The sequence below is a fragment of the Mauremys reevesii genome, linkage group 2, assembly GCF_016161935.1.
Source record: "Mauremys reevesii isolate NIE-2019 linkage group 2, ASM1616193v1, whole genome shotgun sequence".
NCBI lineage: Eukaryota > Metazoa > Chordata > Testudines > Geoemydidae > Mauremys > Mauremys reevesii.
The window spans coordinates 247983915-248007593 of record NC_052624.1 but is presented as its reverse complement, the minus strand read 5'-3'; the positions used below and the strand labels follow the sequence as shown (position 1 = coordinate 248007593).

Below are 23679 nucleotides of genomic sequence, written 5' to 3'. Positions count from 1 at the left end.
AAGGTCACCCTTTATGCTGTCAGAGCAGTTATGAGAGAGGCCTTACTATAAATGAGAATCAGGCTCAGAATATCTGTCAAACTGAATGCAACCTAAAAAGCAAGCACTGTCCATAGGTAATGGCACAGAGGGGGATGCCAGGGAAGAATCCCACAAACCAGCTACAAACTTTGGACCTCATCTGAGGGGAGTGGTAACTTGGAGTCCTAAGAACCTCACAAGAGTGGGCCCTGTGCACCTGCAGGTTCCACACCTTTCAATTCACCAGAGCAATACAAACAGAGGTACAGCCACTGAATGTAGTCTATTGGACTGCATGACTGCTTGATTCAAAAATGATGTGGCAGTATGTTTTTTTATCCTATCATTTTTATCTATAGCCAGACCTGTAGCAAGTCAAGCAAGAGAAATAAACGTTCTTGTGGCTGGGAGGTGGAGGAAAGGTAGGAATTGCCCACTGTATAACACCCATCCTCCATCTAGTCCAGTATTGTCTCTCCAAGAGCAGCACTAGATGCTTCAGGAGGGGAGAGAGTCTGAAGATTCTTTCCAAACAATTTTTTTAAAAATATTAGTGTCATTTCTAGGAATGTAGACAAATAAATCCTTTTGTAACTAAAATGTGATTAAAACAGCAAAAGCACAAGTATGTTCCCTGCTAGTTTTCTGTAATTCCGTAAGAGAATAATTTGCCAGCATGGCAAATTACATCTCTAATACTACAAAGCATGCACCAAGACCACAGGGGTTCCCTTGCATTCACCCAGACATGCACAAAAACAGATATGAAAATATTCAGAGAGCCAAAAATCAACACTGTAATAAAAAAACACAGATTAAACAGGCTATTCTATTTCCTAACCATGTTTGCCAAACCCTCTCAATCCACAAAAATCACATCCCCGATACATAATTTTAGAAGACAAACATATTGCATGTATAGGCATTGTTTGTAACACTTTGGTATCCATTTTTCTGTAAAATATCCTATACAATTAATAGCTTTCTCTCTCTTAAATCAAAGAGAGGGAAAACAGATAGAAGTTCTTTCTTTCTCTCTTTGACAGTCTTTTTTCTCAATCATTATGTCTCTCTCCAGGTACTTCCCCTCCATTGCATCTGTGGTTTGGATTATTTTTTCCTCTATCATAGATGCACTGACTTCAATTTTTCCAAGCTGAATCTTATTTTATTTCCCACCCACGTTTGTAATCTATTTGTCTTTTGACTTATTCCTCACTTCACTTCCAAGTGTAATTTCATCTGTGAATTTCTTTAGAATGGCCTGTTTACTCCTGCATCAAGATCACTACAGAGGATATTTAGGAGAGCAAGATTCCTGCCATACCCCACTCTCATTGACTTGATACACTAGCGTTTATCATTACTCTGCCTGCTGCTTCTCATTATTCTTTATTTACAGTTCTCTAGCTAGTTTTCCATCTACATGACAGAATTCATATCCAAGCCTATTTGAATTCAATTTTCCCAGTTAAACTTTGTGAGACAGATGCAAACTAAGGCTATGGCTACACTTGCACTTCAAAGCGCTGCCGCGGCAGCGCTTTGAAGCGCTAAGTGTAGTCAAAGCGCCAGCGCTGGGAGAGAGCTCTCCCAGCGCTGTCCATACTCCACCTCCCTGTGGGGAATAACGTACAGCGCTGGGAGCCGCGCTCCCAGCGCTGGGGCTTTGACCACACTGGCGCTTTGCAGCGCCGCAATTTGCAGCGCTGGAGAGGGTGTGTTTTCACACCCTGCTGCAGCGCTGCAAATTTGCAAGTGTAGCCATGGCCTACAGTTTCCACTCAGTGCTCTGTAACTCTGTCTCAACCCTGACCTGGAGGAGCCAACTCTTGGGGTGAGGATAGGTCAGCCCATTCAAGGCTTGTCTTCACAAGAAAACATTAGTGTGTTTGAAAAGCACATTGGCTCATATGATGCTGGCTGACTTGCAAAGATCAGGGCAAATAGTGTTCAGCCAGTTAAAGTTTGCTATAACATTTTCTAGTAACAACAAGCCCTCTGCCTCTGGACTTTCTCCTGAGACACCTAACAATGAAGTTGCCAAATGGAATAGTTGCTTTTTGTGATGCAAACTCTTGCCAACTAGAATCTGGGCTGAAACCGCCAAGTCCGTTCACACAGGCAACCAAATAGTCATGAAATAATGATAACTGAACTGGGCTGATTTCAATCAATGATTCTGAATCCAGTATCAATCCTCTAATCATCTGCTTCTCTCAATATACTCCTTCTCCAACATAAAATAATGCTAATGATGTTTAGGAACATAATGACACAAGGTGCCCCTTCCAGTCCTGTAACCTTTTGTTGGCAACAGCTTACTTCACTGACCTTCTCTTAGTGCAGGGTTTCTCAAACTGGGGGTCGGGACCCCTCAGGGGGTCACGACGTTATTACATGGGGGGGGGTGCAAGCTGTTAGCCTCCACCCCAAACCCAGCTTTGCCTCCAGCATTTATAATGGTGTTAAATATATTAAAAAGTGTTTTTAATTTATAAGGGGGGGGGTCACAGTCAGAGGCTTGCTATGTGAAATGGGTCACCAGTACAAAAGTTTGAGAATCACTGTCCTAGTGCTTAAACACAACTCCTATAGAAAAGCACATGGTGACTCAGAATACAGCAACTGAAGGTTTTCAGCAAAGACTGTACAAGAACAAAAAGGAACGAACTTTTAAGAATTAAGTACCAACTTCATAAGCTCTTATAATGTTAAATAAATAAATAAATAAATAAAAATAGAGGCATAATTTCTACTACATAACCAGGCTATTTGATCATCCACAATCATCTTCACGGTTATACATAAATAGAAACAAAAGAAACAGTAAATCTAAAGAGGTTAATCTACACAAACACAGTGAGAAGTAACTCAGAGTTCCAAAAGCTTAGACTGAGTTCCCCCCAAATTAGTCTTTATTCACCAATTCTATACAGTCTGCTGAGTCAAAAGCAGTGCAACAATATCTTCTCTCCTCTTGCTTGCAGAAATCCCCAACTGGAATCCATGCAGTCTTTTTCTCCTCGTCTGCCGGACTGTGGAATTACTCAATGAAGTTGGTTCTAGCCCATGAAAACTTATGCCCAAATAAATTTGTTAGTCTCTAAGGTGCCACAAGGACTCCTCATTGTTTTTTCTAGTTAGCTAACTAATTAACTCACCAATCAGTATTAAGTATTGTGACAGACCCAGACCAGCGGGGTACAGAAGTCTGGTAGAAGGCAAATATATTGGCCACTGGATGAACAGTTTTCTGTTCCCTGAGTGACCAGAGCACGGGCTGCCCTAGAGTAATCAAGACAGCTGAAGCCAATTAAGAACTTTCTAGAATCAATTATGGCAGGCAGGCTAATCAGGACACCTGGTTTAAAAAGGACCTCCCATCAATTAGTAAGGGTGTGTGTGCAAGGAGCAGGGAGTGAGAAGGTGCTGCTGGAGGAGTGAAGAGTTCAAGCATGATCAGGCTTCAGGAGTAAGATCCTGCACTGAGGATGAAGAAGGTGCTAGGGGAAGGCCATGGGGAAGAAGCCCAGGGAGTTGTAGCTGTCACACAGCTGATACAGGGAACATTGTAGACAGCTGCTGTCCACAGGGCCCTGGGCTGGAACCCGGTGCAGAGGGTGGGCCTGGGTTCCCCCCATCCCTCCAGCTCCTGATCGGACACAGGAGGAGTTGACCTGGTCTGTGAGAAACATCAGAAGGGAAGGTCTAAATTGGAAAGGGATCTGGCCTGTTCCCGACCCACTAGGTGGGACACGGAGACTGCGGGGATTGTACTCAGTTTCCCCCATGCTGGCCAGTGATGAGGTTAGCTGAGTGGATGGCAGGTTTGAGCCACTAGCAAAAGTGGCCAAACTGAGGGCTGCCATGAATCTCTGAGGCAAGCAAATTTGCCAATAAGCGCAGGACCCACCAAGGCAGAGGAGGAACTTTGTCACAGTATATAAATGAAAAGCCCTGTTACAAGAACAATACAAAACTGAGACTAGCAAAACATAGATGACTCTTTCCCCATCATCACAGTTAAATAAATAAATAAATAAATAAATAAAAGTTGGTGAACTATATTGGTGAAAACAATTTAACTAAGACAATTTGAATAAAATCAAACAACATTCAAGGTATACAATTAAAATGGAAGAAGTTAGAGGAAATTGTGAGGGAAAATTTTCTATAACACTGCATGTGCTTTTTTGCATTGGAAAGTTAACCAACAGCTGCAAAATGATTCAAAGTTAGAGAAAACAACCTGCTTTGCTTCTCCCAACCCACGCAGGTCACATATCCTTTTATAAAGCAGCTGCCCTGGAGTCTAGGAGTCCAGCTACAGGGAACCTATTAAGCATGCCCAAAACCACCACGCCCTCCAGAAACTTCTGGGTGAGGAATGATAATTGTGCATCAGCCTAACAACGACCCAGACACCACTCATTCCTCTCGCCTCCTTCTCTCTAGATCTCTTACAGATATATCTCCCTATTTGGCTTGTGGCTTCCGTCATCAAATCCAGTCCCCTGTTATTTCAGGCAACCCTGCCTTTTAATCATGTTCACACTTATATAGCCATATAAAACTTCAAGACAGTATAAAAATATTTTAACTAATTAGTCTTTCCAACATTCCTGTGAGGTAATTATATGAGCAGAGGCAGTGCTAGCCCATTGGGGCCCTACCAAGGAATATTTTGCCCCCCTGCCTCCCCAACACATAATAAAAAGCGAATCGGGGGTCCCCTTGAGCTGCATGGGCCCTAAGCAATCGTTTAATCTGCTTATGCCTTGCAGCAGTTTTGTAAACAAATACCCCATTTTACAGATTGACAAAGTAAGGCTGAGAGGGGGTATAACTTGCCAAAGGCTGCCCCGGAAGTCAGTGGAAAAGCCTTGGATTAGACTGCAGGATGAAATGCGTTTCCAAAATTTTCTCTAGATAATGAAAATGACTGTTCACTTCAAGTGATTTACCAGCTGTCGTAGATAGTCTTGAATTGTGTTTGGATAAACAAGCACACTGATGGCAACCAGCGTGTTGAGGGCGAAGTCAAAGATCTGGTAACAGAAGAAAGGGATGATCCAGGCTGCATGTTGCTATAAAAAAAAAATTGTGGCAGGTTAAAGCATAACTATTATTTCCTTATGTTTCAAAAATCCACAGTGCAACTGATACAGTGCAATGAAATACTCTTTAACTGTGTTTCCCAGGGGGAAAATTACTTGTTAAATCTGCTAAAATTATTATATGCAGCCAAAGATGATGGGCAGCAAAGCTGAGATAAATTAAAGTGTATGAGTCTACTGAGAATTTGTACAGGAACAGGTTTAAATCAATCAATCAATCACACAGTACTGACTTGGCTTTCTAAAATACCAAACTTTTGAGTGGGATTAATATAAATGCATTCTTTGGGACCTATCCCAGTCCCAGAGAAGTGAATGGGAAAAAATTCCATTCACTTTTATAAAAACCAAGATTTGGCCATTTGTATTTAAAGTTTGCCCATAATATACTAAAAGATCTCACATTTGAAGCTGCAGACAATGAATACATTTAGAGAATCTTAGGCTATGTCTACATTAGCACTTTTGTTGGTAAAACTCTTGTCGGTCAGGAGTGCGGGGCTGGGGAGGAGGGGATGACACACACATACCCTGACCGACAAAAGTTCACTGACAAAAGCACTGGCATGACCAGCGCTATGTCAGTGGGAGACGCTCTCCTGACAACATAGCTACCGCCACTCACTAGAGGTGGTTTAATTATGCTGGCAGGAGAGCTCTCCTGCTGGCACAGAGCGGTTACACAGGGAGACCTTTCAGTGGCACAGCTGCAGTGGTACAGCTGTGCCACTGTAAGTTCTGTAGTGTAGAGACAGCCTTAGTCTTGCACTCCCCCAATCAGCATGTCATCACTTGACACAATCAGATCTCAACAACCTAGGGGTTTCCTATAATCTCGCAGAAGAAATGAAATTGTTATATAAATCTTACAACAAACAACAACAAAACCTTAGGAGACAGGGTTTTACATTTCTGCCTGTTAGGAGTTTCATAGGCAGAATGATTCAGGTGGATGAAAATCAACTTTTTTGTTTAATCTGATCAATTACCTTATATGCTCCATATGTAGCCATCGCACAGATCAGAATCATAAGGAGAGAAATTGCAGTGGCAATGCACATATCTGAAATAGATAAATTAAAGTGATCGCAGGTAAACATGCAGCTCTGTTTTGCTATTTTGCCAACTGCCTAATGCAGCATTTCCCACAGTGTACTGCATGCCGCTGTGGACAAAAGTCTAGGTGGGAAGGCAGGAGGTGTTGACACACCATTCCATTGTCTCAGGGTTTTTTTTTTTTTTTTTTAAAGCACGTCTTTAGCTAGGGGTGTCAAACGTACAGCCTTCTGGCAGGATCCTGCCCACAGAACAATTTCATCCATCCCAAGGACTTCCCATGAATCTTTGGGCTTGTCTGCACAATCCACAGTCCACATTGTGATGTGGCAGACCAAGTGCCAGCTCTTTCCAAGGCTTTAGGCCTTGGCCAAGCACTGACAAATTCATTGCTGGAAACCAGTCTGTTTTGCCTGTGCGTTGGTAGGGTTAAGATAGGTATTGGACTTATAACAAAGTGTTTAGTGTTAGACTTTATGAAATGCATGTAAATTGCTGCATGCATTAATCTCAGACTCTGGCAGAGCAATCAAGCCAAGCCTCACGTGCAGATATAGAATCACTTGGTCGAGTTTAAGAGGCACTAGAGAGGCATAAGTCTGACAGAAAAAGACTTGTCGAGGCGAGGGAAAATGGCACTGAAAAATGCTGGAGAGCAGACACCCCAACCTGGCAAGCTGAAGAAAAGAAAATATCAATAAGTCAAAGGGTGAGTGTAAGTACTTACCAACATGGTTTATTTTTATTACTATTTCAATTATTTTTGCTGAATGTGTCCAATGCCAAGTGGCAGACCTACCACATGAAATGAGTTTGGCACCCCTGCTGTAGATATTATAGTTGCTAAAAAAGCCTTCCAAATGTGAAATGTGCATAGCCCATCCCGTGATGGATGATGTACACATTAAGATACATAGGCCTTTATAAATAATTAAAAATTAATAGGAGATATACCTATCTCCTAGAACTGGAAGGGACCTTGAAAGGTCATTGAGTCCAGCCCCCTCCCATCACTAGCAGGACCAAGTACTGATTTTTGCCCCAGATCCCTAAGTAGCCCCCTCAAGGATTGAACTCACAACTCTGGGTTTAGCAGGCTAATGCTCAAACCACTGAGCTATCCCTCCCCCCTCAAATTCATTTTTCTGAAGTGGGGGCTCAGCTTTCAAGAGTTTGGGAACACTTGATTAGTGAAGTATGTGTTGCCTATGCTGAGGCACTAGCTAGTCTAAGAGCGATCAGCTCATGACAAATGCAATCAAACTCAAAAACTGATTCCCCTCGGGCCAGGATTTTACCTATGGAATTCAGATTCTGTTTTGCAACTCAGAGAAAGGATGGCCAGGCTAACATTGGTCTTGAAAAGAAATCAAAATAAATACACAGCTACTGTCTTCCTTGTTTTTGTCATAATGAATACACCAATGCTCAAAGGTCACTGGCAACTTAAAGAAAAGAAAAAGCACTTTATAAAACCAGGCAAAACAGCCAAAGGCATCTTATAGCTGAAATAACTTAAAAACCCTCATTCAGAACAAAACCACCACACAAACTAAGATGTATATGTATCTGATATAGCTTTTATGAATAGCAGAAGTTTGGGAAGAAACTACCTGAAAAGATCTGTGTGTTTTTGTGTGTGTGCACACACAATAGAAAAGGCGGCACAAGTAGAATTGTTAGAAACTTTACATATTTTAAGGTTTTGATGGGAGTTTCAAGAAGGATATGTCTTTTGCTTCCCTAATCCCAGATCTTTTGATTCACTTTTTCACTTGCCCACCTTTAATACAGAAAGTTTAAATGTAAGACGGGGAATGTGTGGATATTGCATCCATTTTTCTGAGGCACTAGCAAAGGTTGGAAAGAAAGGAGAGGGAATATGACATGCAGAGAACCCAATACCTAGAGATCTTGACTCACCCATGGGGTATATTTTATTTATAGAGAAGCTGATTAACTCAAGAACATAATAAGAACATAAGAAAGGCTGTACCGGGTCAGACCAAAGGTCCATCTAGCCCAGTATCTGTCTACCGACAGTGGCCAATGCCAGGTGCCCCTGAGGGAGTGAACCTAACAGGCAATGATCAAGTGATCTCTCTCCTGCCATCCATCTCCATCCTCTGACGAACAGAGGCTAGGGACACCATTCCTTACCCATCCTGGCTAATAGCCATTTATGGACTTAGCCACCATGAAAAAAGCACCCAGCAAACACGGCTATGTTAAGTAGGGACCACAACCTCGCATTCTTCCTTTTGCTGTTACCTTTGCTCATTTACACAAACTACTCAGTACCATGACAGTGAATACATCACTTTAAACTAAAAACAACTTTGAGCTTGGTATGAATACACTAACTAAGGAAAGGGATCGGTTTAGACTTGGTGATAGTGCTCCTCACCTGTCCTGATCAAAGAAGAATCAGATCAGTCGCAGACTTTCATTACTGTAACTCTTCAATCAGCATCCAGCAGTGCCCATCTCCCAGGACAAGCTCTTACCCATCCCCTGCCAATTCATTTTATCAATTTTCAAGACTGTAGCAGGAAGGTCCAATGACCAGAGGTCAGGGCGTGGTCGTACAGTTTCTGCCAGCTTCGTTGTCCCAGAGGGCGCCCCGGCTGCAGCCTTAACCCCACACCCCGCATGCTCAGATTGCTCCCCCAGAGGTGGACCCAAGCCTACCCATTCTATTAGGTCCTGACCCAAGGCCCTAAGGGTTTATCAAAACATCTGGCCCAGTTATTGAGCTACCCCAAATTGTTTTCCCCTGGGTCACTGGAGCTCCTCAGTTTGGGGCAGGACGGTCGCTGGCTTAGGAGGACAATCCTTAGTCTTTCAGCATCCTATTCAATCAATTAATCTCTTTTAGTGCTTTTAGCTCCCAAAGAGTGGAGAATCCAAATCCTAGAGTAACCTTCACAAAGCTGTTGCCAATTCTGACATAGCTCTCAGCATCAGTCTTGCTTCCTGGTGCAGCAAATAGCACCTTCCCCTTCCTGGGCCAACCAGGGTCCCTTTAAACTGTTCGTCCACTGGGAGCATGCCCTGAACCTGGTGAGGGATGGGGTCACCCTGGCCCAGTATTGCTCTACTCCCAGCCCCGGTTCACTGTGGGGCCTGTAGACTCCATCACAAAGACCAATCACTCATTCATTGTTTTGAGCAGAAATTGTTTTTAGTTTTAATTGATGACCAACGTAGCACTGTGACAGGACTGTGATAGGACTTGTTCTACTAGTGACATCAGTGTCATTTCAATGCCAGAGCCCCAGAAACTGTTATAAAATGTGACACTTCTGCTTTGATCTGATGTGCTTGCGCGCTCCCTCTCTCTCTCTAGCTACGTCAAGCCCTAGTTGGCTCATGCAGGCTCTTTTTTATTCAAATGCTCATCAGCTCTTTTGAGTTTTGTCAGCTTAAATTAATTAGAATTAAAAATAGATAGTTAGCGTATTAACAAGTACCCTTGAGTGCTCTTTCATAGTAACTAACCATGCAATACATTCTATTGTGTTAGTGATTATCAGCTGAGATGTACTGGTACTGTTTCTGTGTCATATTTATTATTGACAACCTAAAGTAGATTTTTGGAGCCCTTTTTTATACAAGCAGCATGGGACCCAATCAGTGTATTTTAAAAGAAATCTCCTTAATTTTTTAAATTAGATCATATTTTTCTGATTGTCTTTACTTCCTGCTTTAGGGAGAAGACACAGCTGATGTTATCCAGGACTGCCGGCAGATTCCTGCCAGGAGTTCTGTCGTGGCACACAGCAACAATGCACATATTCAGCCTAATTCATCCAGGGAGCCTGCAACATGATCAATCCTGGGAATGAGACCAGGAGTGGAAATTGGAAAGAAAATGGAAGGACAGCACCTGCAGGAAGCACAGGCTTGCAATCCAGGTGCAGAGCAGGGCTGCCCCTGAGACTGGAGCTTCTTTCAGGGTCCTGAATTCAGTAATCATCCCTCTCGCTCTCCTGGTCTTACTACCTATCTCAATCACAGGATTGCTTACCCTGAAGATTGGCAAAAAAGCCTGAGAGAGTGGCAGATAGTGCTACAAGTGCAGGGAAGAGGGAGAAGTAAACAGATGATGGCAGCTAACACGGAAAATCTCAAGTCCTTGAGCTTGCATCCAACACAGCCACTGAGAACTCTAATCCACTGTCTCATCACCTGCTGGAATCCTAGATCTCATCCCTGGCTCACAGTTAAGGGTAACTCCAGCCATCAAAAGCAGTACCCCTTTCCTCCAAGCTCTGAACTGTGTGCATCTTCTGCACTGCTGCTCCCTTGTCATCACAGACCCACTGCTTGGAAGCTGCCCAAGATTATGCACAGAGCACCAGTGAAAGAAGGAAGAAAAAATGAGAGAACGTGAAGGATAGGGATGTTGTTTTTTCTTTAAACCAAGTCTGGTTATTTACTCCAGCTAATATTACTATTTTGAAGCCATTTAAATAGTTTTCTGTTGTTCTCATCTTCACTTAGACATGTAAGCATTTTGGGGCAGAGACACGGGTGAAGTCATGACCCCACTGAAGTCAATGGCAAAATTCCCATTTACTTCCACTGAGCCTGGATTTCACCCTCCATCTTCATTTGCTTCGTAAAGTATCATGTGCATACATGGCACTGTATAAGTAAAAAATACATAAATAAATAACAGGTTTTATTTATAACAGTTAGACAATACTAGTAACAAGACAGGAGAAGCAACATAACTGTTGCGCTATTAACATGTCAGGGTCATGGTCTGTGCAGATAGGCAAACTGAGCAGGAGTCTCAAGTTAAGCCAACAAAACCCTCTGGAATTTCAGGTTTATTTACAGGTATTTCCATTCCCTTTATGCAGAATATCAGACTTTAAAAACCCAAACAAGTACACAGGGCAGCACTCACATCTCCAGCACTCCCTGATCCAGTTTGCAAATTCTTATCTGTTCACAAGGTCCCTAGAAATAGGGGTGTTTCTCTTGAGGGCTCAGTCTACTGAACCCAGTAGTGCCAATCTCAAGTGCAAATAGGAGGCCTTGAGTTTTCCCTCAGTCACCTTTAGCTCAGGAATGTGTGTGAGAGAGTTACAGATTGCCAAATTACGTTCCTTTCCCATCACGTCCTTTTCCTGTCTCCAAAACAGTAAGGAGAAACATCACTCTCAATTGGCCATGTGACCCCCACCCTCCCCCCGTTCACTTCAGACCCTCCAGCATGGAATAGTCCTTCACAATCCCACAGTTTATAATGTTTCCTCAATTCATTGGGAGCAACTATGTCATACTGATGTTTACAAAGTTAGAACATCTGAAGAAACTGTGTCCTGAGTGCAACAGGAATTTTCTCAACTACTGTAAATGCAAGTTTGAAAGTGCTCCATAAGCCACACTTACGCCCAGCTACAAATACAAAAAGATACAAACCTAGCCCCATTGAAGTCAATGACAAAACCCTCTCTGACTTCAATAGAGCCAGGATTTCCCCCGTCATGACTAATCGTGGACAGGTCTGTATCTACCTGAAACTTGAAGGCTTGATTTTCAGTGATGTGGCCTCTGTTTTGGGAGGCGTGGAACAACAATTTTGCACCCACAACTTGTGCCGGCAATTTTGTGCTGACAATAGAATGTGGTCTCAAATACTAATAATGAGAAGTCTATCATACTTCTACCTAGAATTCACTGCCAGCAAAAAACAAAAACAAAAACAAACAAGTAGGCAATGATTTTGGAATGCAAAATTTTACTCACAAAAACAGGTTGATTGAAACACAACAGAACGCAAGGCCCTAAAAAACAATTGATGGATTTTGTAGTTTTCAAACATACTATGTATTGTACATGTTTTGCATATGAAACATGCAACAAATATATGAAACATTTCTTTTGAACAAGACCAGTAAAAAAGGGCAAGGTGTGATGAGAATATTAATGTGAATATTTGCCTGGGTACTTTATCTCAAACAGAAAATACCAAGGTTTAAACAATCCTAGTCATAAATTTAAAAAACCCTCTCTCTGAACAGAGATTGAAAGTAATTTGAATAGCAAATGAATTAAATTATCCGTCTGTACTTCATAAAGCATGCAAATCAAGCAAGCAAAAGAACAGACTGAAAGGAGAATTCTCGAGGTCCATTCGTAATTAGGAAGCATTTCACATTCATTTATTCTCAGATGGATGTGAGGTTATTCAGCCTACAAACCATCCTTTTACTCTTTTAGAATTCATCTCTGAAGGCCACAGAGAAAACAGGATTTTCAAATCTAGATGCAAATCCCAAATGTAGTTGGTCTGACAGCTACGGTATTACAAAACAGAATTACTATTTTAAAGCCTCCAGCACTGGCAGACCTCTAATGTCAGCTATATAAACCACACACTGATAGCAATCATTGCAAGGTTAATCTCAAAGAATTAGGACAAGATAGTCAGTTTTAATATGTCAATTTCAGCTAGGTTCCATTTGAAACTGTTATAGCCCTTACTATCTTGAACCCAATCATATACAAAGATTTATAGACAATATTTTTTCTCAATCAAAACACATTAAAAAAGTAGTAAGCCCCTAATAGTTAACTTTTGGCATATGAACCTTACAGAATATGTGAAAATAAACATCATTTTAATATGTTATTTGAAGTGACAAAATAGAGGCTCTGATGAAAGCTCTCTCTAATTTTCACATTCGGAGACACTGAAGTCAATGGGAAAATTCCTATGGAATTCAACCAGAGCAATGCAAGGGCCTAGGCCTTTTACAATAAGCACTTGTGTTACAATATATACACCTTGTCCCATCTGCTTAGTGTATGAAAATAGCTTCCTCCTTATTGCAGTGAAGTGTTTAGTGTAATAGTCAATCACTCAGATCCAGAATATCGTTTTATGAATCAGCAGGAAAGTAGCTACAGAAATATGGATACATAGATCTTAGTTTTAAAACTATCACTTAAGATAAGATGATTTCCTATCAACTATTTAAAAAATAATTTTTAAAATCTCACAAATATTAGTGGAGGAAAAAAAGTGTTTTCCCCCCCATGTGACAGGGTATATCAGATCCTCTGAGGCCCCCTGCTAGAGGCCTGGTCGCCCTGCCACCCCCGCCCCAGAAAAGGGCAGTGGAGAGGGTCCTCCAAGCTGCCTAGAGTGGCTGTGTGGGACACAGCCAATCAGAGCCCAGAAGGTCACTATAAGAAGAACCACAGGGCCAGAGTAAGCTCCCGTTCCTTGCTAGAGCTGACGGATCATGGATAGTGTCTGGCTGGCTGGCGAGCTGCAGGCCCTCCAACGAGGTACTGCTGCCAGAAATCAGGGACAGCAAGAAGAATCCCTGAGCTGGTTGCGGGGACTCCATCAGGACAAGGCCCTGAGGTAAGGGTGAAGATGGCACAGGGCCGCAGGGAAGTGGCCCGGGGAATTAGAGCAGCAGTGCAACTTAGATAAAGGGGCACAGTGGACAGTTGCTATCTACAAGGTCCCTGGGCTGGAGTAGTGGGGAGGCCCAGATCCCTCCACAATCCCCTTCAGTCACTGCAGGAAGTGGTCTGGACATTGAGGCACTCCAGAAGGGGAACTGAACTACAGCGGCCCAACTGGAGAGCTGCGGCCAGAAAGGCCCTAAGAGGGTGAAGCCTTTGTCACCAGGGAGGGAGCCCTGGGGCACTGCTCTATCCTGGAGCAGGGACAACTTGTAGGAGACGTTAGAGAGGACAGTAAGAGACACCTTTGTTGGACTTGTACCCAGGACGGGGTTTTGCTTTGCTTTCATCATACAGCGTGTGACTCGGCGGGAGGGCTGAGCCATCGAAGACACACCACAGAAGGAAAGTGTGCAGGTACATGCACTTGGCCAAAAGGATGCTTGCAAGAGGTGAATGGACCCCGTTACACCCTGTAAAAGGATAGAAGGTTTTGGTAAAATAAATTAATCTGGATCTGTGAGGGATCATGGGCCTCAAACCTGGGCCTGTGGGTCACCAAGCAGTAGTCAGACCAATGCTCTAGCACGCAAAGGACCCCACCCGTAAAGTTCCTGATAGAGTGAAATGTCCAGTCCCACCGATTAGCTGGGAAGCTCTACTTAAACCAGAAAGAGTCACAGGTGAAGTTGTCTGAGCAACTAGAGGAATCCTTGGCTGGTTGCTACTACAGACCCTGCCTACTTGCCAAACTCCGAGTCCTGCCTTTCTGCCTGTGCCTGGTTCCTGTCGTCCTTATCCCAGACTCCTGTCTATTCCTGGTTCCTGCTTTCCTGACACACTTCAGGTCCCTGTTTCTGTGCCCTACCCAACCTCTGGCTTGGCATCTAACTCCTTCTCTAGCTCTGATCGTTGGCTTGGCACCCAGCTCTGGCCCCAGATGCCTGACTCTAGCCATTAGGCATGACCACTCACATCCAGTCCCTACAGCTTCCTCGGACCACTATCAACTTCTGAGTCAGCCCACCAGAGGCTGGACCCAGTGGAATTTGCCATACCCTGCATGTACAGGCAGATAATGGAGTACTGCAGGTGCAGAACATGCAGCTGGCCATTGAGGATCAGGCATTGTGGGAGCAAGACCATCAACGTCACATGGAAAACCCTGTGAGCCTGTCTGGCAGTGCTGTCACCCGAGCTGGGACCTGCTATCCCTCTGCCAAAGCGTTCTGATGGGAGCCACTTCAAATTTTGAGGCTTCATGGAACCATGCCGGTTCTTGTTCTTGCTTCAACCACAAACGTATGCTCTGGCCATACCAAGTTAGGCTTGGTAGTCAGCCTGCTGACAGGGGAGGTGTTGAACTGGGCCTCTCTCCTGTTGGAGGCCAACAGTCCAGTTCTATCTAACTAGGATGCCTTCCAGGGGGCAATATCCACAGTCTTCAACGAACCCAACCACGCACCCCCCACTGAAGCCACCCTGTGGAAGCTCCACCTGAAGAACAAATTAAGACCACCTTGTTGCCACTGTCTAGAAGGATCCCAGTATCCTGTCCAGGTGTACACCAATAAGAACCGTGAATATCTGTGTACGGCCAAGGCCCTTAACCAGCAACAACTTCAATGGGCCTTATTCTTTTTGCTCTTTGGTTTCGCAATCGCCTGTCATCCAGGAACCCAAAATAGCAAAGCTAATGCTTTGTCCAAGAAGGATAAATATTACATTGGCCTGTAGGACTTTAAACCTAACAACTGAAAACCTTTGTATCCGCAAGCCTCAAAACTTTCTGAGTGTGGCTCCCTGCTAAGATCTGTTCACCATTATACAATCAGCCTCAGAACATAGGATCCCTCTAGTCAAACAGGAAGCCATAATAGGGAACCCCAATGTCCAAGATGAGGTAATTTACATAAAAGGCATATATATGTTCCTCCCCGGGCCTCCAAGGACTACAACCCTACAAGTATGCCATGACCCACCCCCAACTCTCCCCGGCAGGACATTTTGGCTCCTTTAAAACTCAGTCACTCGTCTCTCGTGTCTTCTGGTGACCTCGCGTGCAGGCTACAGTTCAGGCCTACGTGGCCTCTTGCAATGTATGTGCCTGCTCCAAGGCGTCGCACAATAAATCCCTTGGACTCCTGCATTCCCTTTAGACTCCATCTGGCCCTTGGACAGTCATCACCTTAGATTTTGTAGAAGAACTACCCAAGTCCAATGGGTTCACAACCATTGTGACAGTAATGGACCACCTCACAAAGATGGCACACATCTTCTACTGTACAGGACTACCATCGTCTCAAGAAATTCCCTGGCACTGGGTGGACGAAGTTGTCCACCACTATGGCCTTCCAGAATAAATATTTTCTGACCATGGTGCACAATTTATCTCCTGCTCTTGGAAAGAAGCTTTCTGGATGTTAGGCCTCTGCTTCTGCCTCTCCTCCACCTATCACCCTCAGACAAACTGTCAAGGGGAGAGGACCAAAAAGATCCCGGAGTGCTATCTTTGATGCTACATAAACTTCCACCAGAACAATTGATTCTTGCTTCTGTATCAGGTACAGTTTGCATACCATAACGCATAACATGCCTCTATAGGGCAAAGCCCTTTTCTCTTGAACTATGAGTTCCATCTTGGGTTTCCGCAGAGCTACCCACCACTTCCCACAACTCACCAGCCCTGGACTGGATACAACAGATGCATTAAACCCAAGATGACCTAAAAGTTTACTTGGAGGATGCCAAGAAGAGCTATAAACCATATGCAGACTATCGACAACAGGAGGGGCCTGCCCTTTCAGTAGGCCAGAAGGTATGGTTCTCAACAAAAAACCTACATGTGACCAGGCCATCTCATGAATTGGACTACCACTGCCTTGTCTCCTACTGAGTTTGCTGGCAAATTAGCCTAATCACTTTTGAACTCTACTCACCCCATTCTCTCTACATACACCCAGTTGTTGATATATCACTCCTGAAGTCCTGCATTCAGGACCCATTCCCTTACTGCTCTCACCCACCACCACCCTGCTGTTACATGTTCAAGACCATGATGAGTATATTGTCCATGAAATCCTTGATGCCACAATCAGATGGTATAGACTCTGGTATCTTGTGAACTGGGAAGGCTACAGTCCTGAAGAACACTCCTGGGAACTGGCAGAGAATGTCCATGTTGCTGACCTGGTAAATGCCTTTTATGAAAGCCACCCTGGAAAACCTAGCCCACTACTGCCCAGAGGGTGCCCTGGGGAGGTGGTGATGTGAGGGATCATGGGCCTCAAACCCGGGCCCACAGTTCCCTAGGCAGTGCTCAGACCCTGGCCACCACTCAGCAGCTCACTTGAATGGCTGAAGAAGGGGACCTTGGGAGAGATGTCCAGCCCCACCACTTAGCTGAGAAGCTCTACTTAAACCAGAAAGTCACAGGAAGTTGTCTGAATAATTAGAGGATTCCTTGGCTGGCTACTACTATGGACCTTTCCTGACTCCAGAGGCTATTCCTGGTTCCTGTCCTCCTTATCCCAGACCCCTGTCTGTTCTGCTTTCCTGCCTTGCTCCAGGTCCCTGCTCCTATTCCCTACCTCTGTCTCTGACACCGGCTCTAATCTCTGATGAGGCACCTGACCCTGAATGCGATCCCAGGCTCCTGACTCTAACCATTAGGCATGACCACCCATGCCCCAGTCCCTACAGGATCTGAATTCAGTGAAAGTTTTGCCATAGCCATTAGTGGGAGAAAGAGGCAGCCCTGTGTTACCACGAATCAATGAATTTAGTGCCATGAGAGAGATACTGAAAGTTTCTGAGAAAAGACAAGGACTCCTGTTTCTGTAGCACCATGCAAATGTATTAATATAATAATTTCAGAACCAATACCATTCATACCCTTATTTCCGCCTTTTTTTTTTTTTTAGTGCTAATGAACATGCTGATTTGCATCTCTGTTGACTCTAGTCCTCTCTCTGTTCACCTCAGAGTGGCTACATCACAGCCAATGGTAATGCAGGCTTTTCCACATCCCTTGCCAATAGGCCACCCCACTATTCTGGAGGGATCTCTGCTAGATGTGAAGGGGTAGTTGGTCTCTATACCCATTCGGTTAACAGGCAATTGGATGAGACTACTGAAAAAGTGAACAATCAGTTCCAGGATGGTGGTGGTTTTGTGCTATAGATATGCCTTTTGCCATAAAAGTCAAAATGCTAGGCTAGTGTAGTGAAGCAATATTTAGGAGACATAATCATTACCAGACTGCCAAAAAAATACTGCTGCTTCAGAAACAGAAAATGAAACACTGATAATTAAATGCTATATACTTACTGGCATCATCCATAAATTCAAATTCGCCCCCTAATTCAGCACTTGGTAAGTGATACTGGTCGGGATCAGTCAGGGCACTCAGCAGGATCAGCAATACCACTGAATTGATGATCTACAGAGAGGAGAAAGGGAAAGGTCAGGATGTGTAATTTCTTAGTGAAAATACCATAGAGTGGCATATGCAAACTGCTGCAGAGACAGTGTTCCTACTGTGAAATGTATTTAATTGCCACTATAAATACTTTCTCCCCATTTGAATAGATTGTATAGTTTTTCTTTGTATCAGAGCCCCAAATTACAGGATAATGACACAGAACCCGATCAACCCTTTTTCCATTTTCCTCCCCCTTGCTATTAAAAAAAAACAAACCCGGTGGGGGGGGCGCACAAGTCACCCCTGACAAGGCCACTCCATCTACCTCACTGATCCTGTTCTTTTGGATTATAAAACATGATAATAATCTATTTATAGTTCATTCAGTTCCCCGAATTACAATTATTTTTAAAATCCTGAGATCCTTATAACTGAACAGTTTCCATTCACAGATTACTAATCTGGATAATGATGATGACCTGGAGTTGATGAGTGATGAGATCACTTCCTGGCAAATTGCTAGGTGGCTGTAGGTGTGCTTGTCTGCTGGAAGAGGCTGAATTCTAATGCCTGGTCTACACTAGGCGTTTAAATCGGTTTTAGGAGCGTAAAACCGATTTAACGCCACAACCGTCCACACTAGGAGGCACCTTATATCTATTTTAATGGCTCTTTAAACCGATTTCTGTACTCCTCCCTAACGAGAGGAGTAACTTTAGTATCGGTATTACCATATCGGATTAGGGTTAGTGTGGCTGCTGATCGACGGCATTGGCCTCCGGGCGGTATCCCACAGTGCACCAGTGACCGCTCTGGACAGCATTCTGAACTCGGATGCACTGGCCAGGTAGACAGGAAAAGCCCCGCGAACTTTTGAAATTCATTTCCTGCTTCCCCAGCGTGGAGATCTCATCAGCACAGGTGACCACGCACAGCTCATCAGCACAGTTAACAATGCAGTCTCCTGAGAATCGTAAAAGAGCCCCAGCATGGACTGCACGGGAGGTACTGGATCTGATCGCTATCTGGGGAGAGGATTCAGTGCTAACAGAACTGCGTTCCAAAAGACGAAATGAAAAAGTATTTGAAAGAATTTCTAAGGCTATGACGGATAAAGGCCACAGCAGTGACTCAGTGCAGTGCAGAGTGAAAGTTAAGGAGCTCAGACAAGCCTACCAGAAAACCAAAGAAGCAAACGGAAGGTCCGGGGCAGGTCGAAAAACATGCCACTTCTATGCTGAGCTGCATGCAATTTTAGGGGGCTGCGCCACAAGTACCCCACCCCTGATCATGGATTCCGAGGTGGGGGTTGTAATCTCTGCCATGGCTGAGGATTATGCAGACGGGGAAGATGAAGATGAAGAAGAGGAGGAAGACCTAGCAGAGAGCACACAGCATTCCGTGAGCCCCAGCAGCCAGGAGCTTTTTATCACCCTGACGGAATTACCGTCCTCCCAGCCCTCACAAGCCACTATCCCAGACAATGACGCCATGGAAGGGAGCTCTGGTGAGTGTACCTTTGCAAATAGCAAACATTGTTTTTTAAGCAAGCCTTTTTTAATGATTGATTTGCCCTGAGGACTTGGGATGCATTCGCAGACAGTATAGTTACTTAGAAAAGTTTGTTAACATGTCCGGGGATTGAGAGGAAATCCTCCAGGGACATCTCGATGAAGCGCTCCTGTAGGTACTCCAGAAGCCTTTGCAGAAGGTTTCTGGGCAAGGCAGCCTTGTTCCGCCCACCATGGTAGGACACTTTACCACGCCATGCATGTAGCAAGTAATCAGGTATCATTGCGTGGCAAAGCATAGCAGCGTATGGTCCCGGTGACTGCTGGCATTCAAGAAGCATCCGCTCTTTATCTTGTTCTGTTATCCTCAGCAAAGTGATATCGTTCAGGATAACCTAGTTAAAAATCAGGAATTTAAGTAAGGGGGGTGGCCATTTTTCTACTGGGTTCGTGGACTGCAGCAGCTTAAAAAAAACACTTTCCTGCACATAGCGAAGCGGGGGGAGGGGAGGAGTGAAATGCCGATGATCTTTTCTGTGTTTGGTCACCAGCGATCTTCCCCAAGCTACCAGACACGCAGTGGGTGGGGGTGGGTGGGAAGGTTGTTGATTAGCAGGGAGCTAGCGTGGTATTAGCCATGCGTTGGGGGGGAGGGGTAAATCACTACAGAAGCTGAAAGACAGTGGCTTACCATGGCCGCATGCAAGCTGAATTCTGATGCCTGGACCTGTGTCTGTGAGATCTGTAACTCCAGAGCTGCAAGCACTCACTATTAAGATGAAAAATGCAACCTTGTAGGGAAATCACATGTGCTAGGTGAATAGTGCTGTTCACTGTGAAAGAGTATAACCATTGTTCTGTAAAATGTATCTTTCTAAATATTTATCTCCCTCATGCAGCTGCAAATTTTTCAACCATCCCTCCTCCATCCCAAAGGCTAGCACAGATAAGGCGGAGGAAAAAGAAGACGCGAGATGAGATGTTCTCGGATATTATGGAAGTTACACGCAATGAAAGAGCTCATCTGAATGAGTGGAAGGACGTGGTTTCAAATTACAGGAAAGAGGCCAGTGAACGTGAGGACAGGAGGGACAACCGAGATGAGAGGTGGCGGCAGGAAGACCGGCAGGAAAATCAGCGGTGGCGGCAGGAAGATCAGCGGTGGCGGGATGCAACTCTGGGGCTGCTGCATGATCAAACTGACATGCTCCGGCGTCTTGTGGAGCTTCAGGAACGGCAGCAGGATCACAGAGTGCCGCTGCAGCCCCTGTATAACCACCCTCAACCCTCACCATGTTCCACATCCTCCTCACCCAGACGTGTAAGAACGCGTGGGGGGAGGCTCCGTGCACCCGCCCACTCCACCCCAGTGGACAGCCCAACCAGAAGGATGTCGTTACTGTGAATTTTTTTTTAATGGCCTTCTCCATCCCTCCTATCCTCCTCCCAAACCACACCCTTACTTCTCTCCCTCTTTTTATAATGAATCAATAAAGAATTCATGCTTTTTAAATGAGAGTGACTTTATTTGCATAAGTAAGCTGTACTCGAAGGGGGAGGGGGAGTTGCTTACAGGGACTGAGTCAATCAAGGGGGTTGGGTGTTCATCAACAAACACAGCAGTCACACTGTACCCTGGCCATTGATGAAGCTCATTTTCAAAGCTTCTCTGATGCGCACCGCTTCCTGGTGTGCTCTTCTAATCTCCCTGGTGTCTGGCTGCGCGTAATCAGCGGCCAGGTGATTTGCCTCAGCCTCCCACCCCGCCATAAAGGTCTCCCCCTTACTCTCACAGAGATTGTGGAGAATACAGCAAGCAGCAATAACATAGGGGACATTGGTTTGGCTGAGGTCTGAGCGAGTCAGTAATGTGCGCCAGCGCGCCTTTAAACAGCCAAATGCACATTCCACCACCATTCTGCACTTGCTCAGCCTGTAATTGAACAGATCCTGACCACTGTCCAGGCTGCCTGTGTATGGCTTCATGAGCCATGGCATCAAGGGGTAGGCTGGGTCCCCCAGGATAACAACAGGCATTTCAACATCCCCAACTGTTATTTTCTGGTCTGGGAAGTAATTCCCTTGCTGCAGCCGTTTAAACAGAGTAGTGCTTCTGAAGACGCGAGCGTCATGAACCCTCCCTGGCCATCCCACGTGGATGTTTGTGAAACGTCCCTTGTGATCTACCAGTGCTTGCAGCACCATTGAAAAGTACCCCTTCCGGTTTACGTACTGGGTGCCCTGGTGCTGCGGTGCCAAGATAGGGATATGGGTTCCATCTATCGACAACCCCACAGTTAGGGAATCCCAGTGCAGCAAAGCCATCCACTATGGCCTGCACGTTTCCCAGAGTCACAACCTTTCGTAGCAGCAGCTTAGTGATTGCTTTGGCTACTTGCATCACAGCAGCCCCCACAGTAGATTTTCCAACTCCAAATTGATTCCCGACTGACCGGTAGCTGTCTGGCGTTGCAAGCTTCCACAGGGCTATCGCCACTCGCTTCTCTACTGTGAGGGCTGCTCTCATCTTGGTATTATGGCGTTTCAGGGCAGGGGCAAGCAAGTCACAAAGTTCCATGAAAGTGCCCTTACGCATGCGAAAGTTTCGCAGCCACTGGGAATCGTCCCACACCTGCAACACAATGCGGTCCCACCAGTCAGTGCTTGTTTCCCGGGCCCAAAATCGGCGTTCAATGGATAGAATCTGCCCCATTACCATCAGGATCTCCAAAGCGCAGGGGCCTGCAGTTTGAGAGAATTCTGTGTCTACATCCTCATCACTGTCATCGCCGCGCTGCCGTATCCGCCTCCTCCTCGCCTCGGATTGAAGGTCCTGGTTCACCATAGACTGCACGAGAGTGCGCGAGGTGTTTAAAACATTCACGATTGCGGTATGGAGCTGAGCAGGGTCCATGCTTGCTGTGCTATGGCGTCTGCACAGTTCACCAAGCAAAAAAAGGCGCGAAACGGTTGTCTGCTGCTCAGGGAGGGAGGGGTGAGGCTGTACCCAGAACCACCCGCGACAATGATTTTTGCCCCATCAGGCACTGGGATCTCAACCCGGAAATGCCAAGGGGCGGGGGAGGCTGCGGGAACTATGGGATAGCTACGGGATAGCTACCCACAGTGCAACGCTCCAGAAATCGACGCTAGCCTCGGACCATGGACGCACACCACCGATTTAATGTGTTTAGTGTGGCCGCGCGCACTTGATTTTATAAAATCTGTTTTACAAAACCGGTTTATGCAAATTCGGAATAGTCCCGTAGTGTAGACGTACCCTAAGTGAGGCTAACATTCAAGCTGATTCACACTGGCTGCTAAAGCAGAGGCCTTAGGAAGGAGCCCAGGGCAGGGACACACTGCAATATTAGTATGATATTTGCTGCTGCATGCACTTCTGTGCCATGTGACTTTGAAAGATCAGGTCATGTATGCTGAAGAGTTCTGTGAGCAGTAACACCTAAACTAGGTGTAATAACAAGGGCCAACATAAGCAATGGGAGGAAGAAATGGTTGTATGCAGGGTATGAAACATCAAGTATTAGAGAACTAAAAAGATCACCAAGGGGCAGATTGTCATACCTTTACATGTGATGAACAGCACATTAGACACCACTTTGAAGTAAAGGGTACTTCTTGTGGAAAAAGTGAGTAAGAGCATCACAACCTGGCCCACAAATGAAGAACGTAAAAAATTATAAGACAGAGAAAGCATGATTCTTTTCTAGTACTGAGACCTACTCAATGACCTACTTTTTAAACTTTGTTATTTTAACAGTATAATGGAATTCACTTATTTGCTTCATGATCTCTCACAGAAAGGTAGAGAAGATTATAGAAACAAATATATACTACTCAAGAGGAGAAAAAATATAGAAGAATTTAAGATGCATGTGGTATGCTATTTAAAAGTATGAAAGCATCATCCTTTTGTAAGGACGTCCTCAGAGAGCACTCATTTCTCCATTTGGAAACATTCAGATTTCACATATGATGGAAGAACTCTTTGAGACTCCCTAACACAGCATTGTAGGTAACAATCAATACACAATTAATTGCCTGATCAAAACTCTATTTAACTCAGTGAGAATCTTTCCATTGATTTCAA

The 23679-nt window shown here is 44.7% G+C and overlaps 1 protein-coding gene across 1 annotated transcript in view; it reads right to left on the bottom strand.

Moving 5' to 3' along the window:
- The window catches only part of LAPTM4B (lysosomal protein transmembrane 4 beta), a 123922-nt gene that overhangs the window by 60702 nt on the left and 39541 nt on the right, over positions 1–23679 (bottom strand). Inside the window, exons 2-4 of the mRNA XM_039521938.1 lie at positions 17964–18075; positions 6131–6204; positions 4989–5111 (exon numbers count right to left, since the gene is read on the bottom strand). Coding sequence (XP_039377872.1) covers positions 4989–5111; positions 6131–6204; positions 17964–18075 — 309 coding nt within the window. The remainder of the gene's footprint in view (positions 1–4988; positions 5112–6130; positions 6205–17963; positions 18076–23679) is intronic.